A 4,810-nucleotide genomic window follows, 5' to 3' on the forward strand; every position below is an offset into this window, starting at 1 on the left:
ATTTGTTTTGAGGAATGCCTTTTCTTTTTTGTTTTCAATTTNTGAATTGTTTTGCTTTTTTTTGTTTTCAATTTTGTTGCTTATTAGGCTGCTTCTGAATTACTTTGGTGTTTGTTTAGGTGATGGACTCACAAATCAAAATCCCTTCTTCTTGACATTTTACAAGTAAATGAACAAGGTTTTGAGTCTCTTGACAGTATCATTTTAATGTCCACTCCACATTTAGACGTGAATGTCCGTCAATCTCCACCCCAAGTTGAAATAGGACAATCTATACCCCCATTGAAAAAAAGAGAACTACTAAGAGACGACAACGGGGAATCAACTTCACTATAGATGAAGACATTAAGCTAGTGTCGGCATGGCTCAATGTTAGCTTAGATGCCGTGACATCAACGGACCAAAAACACGCAACATTTTGGGAGAGAATTTGGTCCACCTTCCACAATGACAAGAAATTTAACCGCACCAGGGATTCTTTAAATAGTCGGTGGCAAACAATTCAAAAGGAGACCAACAAGTTTTGTGGATGCTTGGCCCAAATTGAGAACCAGAATGAAAGTGGTAAAACTGAGCATGACAAGGTATTTCGATGATTATCTAATATTTATTGTACATCAATACACTTTTAGTTTTATGATTCTCGTTATTTACTTTTGTAGATTGAAGATGCAAAAGCTATGTATCTAGATAGTTGCAAAACTGCATTTCAATTGGAACATTGTTGGAGAATTTTGAGGAATGAAGCTAAGTGGTTGATTGTAAGAGAGAATTTGAAGGCCCGCAAAAGACAACCAGCCACACAATCTTCTCATCCTTTTGCAAGCTCAATAAATCTAGATGAAGATAATGATGAGACGAACACCAGTGAAACCTTGGAGAGACCCATAGGCAAGAAGGCCGAGAAAGAGAAATTAAAGAAAAGAAAGAATTGTGATGACGTGGTCCCAATGCTTTCCTCCCAATTGGACGAAATCAAGGAAGAAAAGAGGAGAATGCATGAGGAGAAAAAGGAAAGTATGCGCATTGCATTAGAAGAACGAAGAGAGTTAATGCGCGTTGCATCCGAAGAACGAAAAGAGTTGATTCGTATCAAGGAAGAGAAAAACGAAGTAGAAAAAAGGAAAATGGAAGATGAAATTATGATGAAAGATACAAGAACCATGGATCCTGAGCAAAAAGAATACATTCGTCTACATCGCTTGGAAATCTTGGAGAGGTTAAGGTCTAAATATCCATCATAATTTGAATGTTATTATTGACAATATCTAATCAAGTAATTTTTTGTATAGTGCAAAGATACCTAGCACATAGTTGACATAGATGATTTTTTGTAGTCTTTACTTGTGCAAGGGAACAAATGCAATGTTGTAAATTTTGTATTGTGCACGGACAATAGCACTTGATTATTGAATTTAATTTGTGATTATGTTCTTGTCATTCTATTTTGGGTGAAGCAATGTCTCTGTTGTGCAGTGGCTGTACTTGCTGATTTTTCTACATAATTACTGATTTTTCTACATAATTACAAGTGGTTGTACTTGCTGATTTTTCTGCAGAATTATTTGTTTATGCAGAAACTGTTTTGTTTTTCTGCATAATGTTATGGTGTCGCTTGTTGCAGCTGCATACCTGCATTTGCTGCTGTGCTGCTGGGCTTGTTTAGCTCTAGGCATAATGTTATTTTTCTGCATAATGAACTGTTTTATTTTTCTGCAGAAACTGTTTATTTTTCTGATAATGACTGTTTTATTTTCTGCAGAAACTGTTTTATTTTCTTGCATAATGATCTGTTTATTTTTCTGCAGAAACTGTTTTAATTTTCTGCATAATGATCTGTTTTTTTTTCTGCAGAAACTGTTTATTTTTCTGCATAATGATATTTTTCGCGTTGATATTTTTCTGCAGAAACTGTTTTAATTTTCTGCATAATGATCTGTTTTATTTTTCTGCAAAAACTGTTTTAATTTTTCTGCAGAAACTGTTTTATTTTCTGCATATTTCTTGCTTAGCAGTATAGTCCGACTCCTTTAATTGTGGTCCAAATGAATTATTAGGTATAGAATGTCAATGTATGGTATAACTGTGCTGTGTTTGTAGTTGTCTTTTGATTGTCGTGCCACATTTAAGTTTATTGACATAAATATAAAAGTATAAAGAATAAAACAAAAATTTTTAAGAATAGTGAAATAGACCATTTTGAAATATAAAGTAAATATTGAGGATTAAATAACAATGAAGGTTTACATTAATAAAAGTAGTAATACTTAGAAATTTAGAATTCCAAATTCCTACGACTGGCCTTGTAGTTGCCATAGATGCTCGACAAGATCCGCTTGAAGTTGAAAATGAATTCCTCTATCTCTAATGGAATTATGACGTTCAATAAACTGCATAAGGTTACAAGTGGGATTATGTGACACCGGTTCAGGTCCATTATTATCGATTTGATCATAATCAAAGTCATTTTCTCAAGGGTTAAGTATGCGCTCATCTTCAACGATCATATTATGCAATATTATACATGCATCATAATGTCCTTAAGCGTTTCAAGTGGAAAAAACGTGCAGGCCCACGCACAATTGCAAATCGCGCTTGAAGTACTCCAAAAGCACGTTCGACATCTTCCTAGCTGCCTCTTGTGAGGAAGCAAAATGTTGTCTTTTACGGTCTCTTGCGAGGTTGAGCCGAACGACGTCGTGATGTTGATGCTCCTTCGTTGTTTAATTCTTCTATGGCAATAGCTAGAGTAAGTTCCAACTCATCATCATCAGAAGATGAGTCAAATGGAGGCTCATCATTTGGAAAAATAAAATCAATGTCATTATGGAAATCCATTAAGAGAAAACAAAAACCAAATGGAAGAGATAATTTTGTAGAAGTGGATGGAAATTAGAGAGAAAATGGTCATATTTATAGAGCAAGAATGTGACTTGAGTTTGAATTTCAAAATTTTGACCTTTAGGTTTGAATTTACCATTGGGTTTAAAGTTAAAAAATATGACCTTTAGGTTTGAATTTACCATTGGGTTTAAAGTTAAAAAAATATGACTTTTAGGTTTGAATTTACCATTGGGTTTAAGTTTAAAAAAAAAAAAATTGACATTTAGGTTTGAATTTACCAAGTTAAAAAAAAATATGACTTTTAGGTTTGAATTTACCATTGGGTTTAAAGTTAAAAAAAAAAAAAAAAAAAAAAAAAAAAAAAAAAAAAAAAAGACTTTTAGGTTTGAATTTACCATTGGTTTAAAGTTAAAAAATATGACATTTAGGTTTGAATTTACCATTGGGTTAAAGTTAAAAATATGACCTTTAGGTTTGAATTTACCATTGGGTTTAAAGTTAAAAAAAAAAAAAAATATATATATATATATATATGACATTTAGGTTTGAATTTACAAGTTAAAAAAAAAAAAAAAAAAAAAAAAAAGACTTTTAGGTTTTAATTTACCATTGGGTTTAAAGTTAGGTTTGAATTACCATTTGAATTTCAAAATTATGACCGGTGGATATAACAATAAAAATTATGACCGTAGGGTAAAAAAAAGAAAATGACCGTTGGTAGGAGACATTGATTCGGTCACCGATTCTACCAATACGGTGGTCGGAGACATCAATTCGATGGCGGTAGTCGGAGCAACTATTACAACAATCGGCCCATTGGTGATGGGGGTACAATGGTCGGAGACACCAATCCGGTGGGCGGTCACCAAAGCCACTATTTTGGTAGTTTGGGCATCAACGGCGTTCTTCGAAGCCACTATTTTAATAATCCACCCTCCGGTGGGTCACTATTTGGCGGTACGGTGGGCGGCGAGACCAATCCGACGACGTTCGCCGGAGCCACTATTTTGGTGGTTCGGCCATCGGACCTCCAACACGAGCGGCTCCATTGGCCGAGCCACCGGTGTTGGTAGTTTACTTAAAATATAAGTTTAAATTAAAAAAAGTATGATCATTAGAGAAATAATAAAAAAATGGAGTATAATGAATATTTTATTGAAATATCTTATAAAATAAATGAACTGATGTGGGTATTTTGTAAAAGTAAATGTGTAAAATAGAAAAAGTAGGTTTTTAGTGTAAAAATGGATGTGTAAAATACACATACTGATGTGAATGCTCTTACTCGGCAATTTTTCGTTGAAGTTTACTCTTCTACTTAAACTTCATAGTGCCTCTGAATCAACCCTACTAGTTGGTTCGAAACCTAGAAAGTAGGTTCTTCCATTGTTGCAAGTTTTCATTCAATGAATTCTGACTCTCGACCTTTTGCTTGGTTATTGGGATCCATGGTTAGGTTCTTTTCCTATAAATTCACTCGTACAGTCAAGGACTAAAGCTTGTGCCAGAGACATGTCATTCTAGTCTATGTAATAAAGGTAAGACTTGCTACCTCACCATGCCATATAAGGACAATAGCAGGTAAATGCATAAGGCCACCCACCTAAAAGAGGTGTACAATGTTCCAGACAGAACTCAACCAACCAAGAGGCTCATACATTAAAAATCTTTTTCTAATTAGGATCTAAGACATCCATGTGAGAGACCCATGACCCGAGGCTACCAGCCTACCAAGAGTCTTTTTAAAAGTAATAAAGAAAATTTACAGTTGTGACTTTAGATATTGCCCCCTTAACCTAAGAGACTTGTATAGATACTCCGCTGAATTTAATTACAAAACAAAAATTAAGAAAACCTTCAAATAAACTTCATTTATAAATTAATGAAATTACAATAATGCTTAAACATGAAAATTACATGGCTTTACTCCTACTTTAATGGAAAGAAAGTACAAGACTTCACATCC

General features: G+C 34.0%; 1 protein-coding gene across 1 annotated transcript; it reads left to right on the top strand.

Annotated features, from left to right (window-relative positions):
• Positions 1-265: 265 nt before the first annotated feature.
• Positions 266-1,429, top strand: LOC136070929 (glutathione S-transferase T3-like). The gene is made up of 2 exons (XM_065781581.1): positions 266-584; positions 663-1,429. The coding sequence occupies exon 2, from the start codon at positions 681-683 to the stop codon at positions 1,242-1,244; it is 564 nt and encodes a 187-aa protein (XP_065637653.1). The 5' UTR covers positions 266-584; positions 663-680; the 3' UTR covers positions 1,245-1,429.
• Positions 1,430-4,810: the final 3,381 nt, after the last annotated feature.

This window comes from Quercus suber, unplaced genomic scaffold, assembly GCF_002906115.3.
Source record: "Quercus suber isolate HL8 unplaced genomic scaffold, Cork oak 2.0 scaffold_271, whole genome shotgun sequence".
Taxonomy (NCBI): Eukaryota; Viridiplantae; Streptophyta; class Magnoliopsida; order Fagales; family Fagaceae; genus Quercus; species Quercus suber.

Bases quoted from the DNA above. Each gene is read 5' to 3' on its own strand.
- LOC136070929 (XM_065781581.1), top strand. From the start codon at position 681: ATGTATCTAGATAGTTGCAAAACTGCATTTCAATTGGAACATTGTTGG.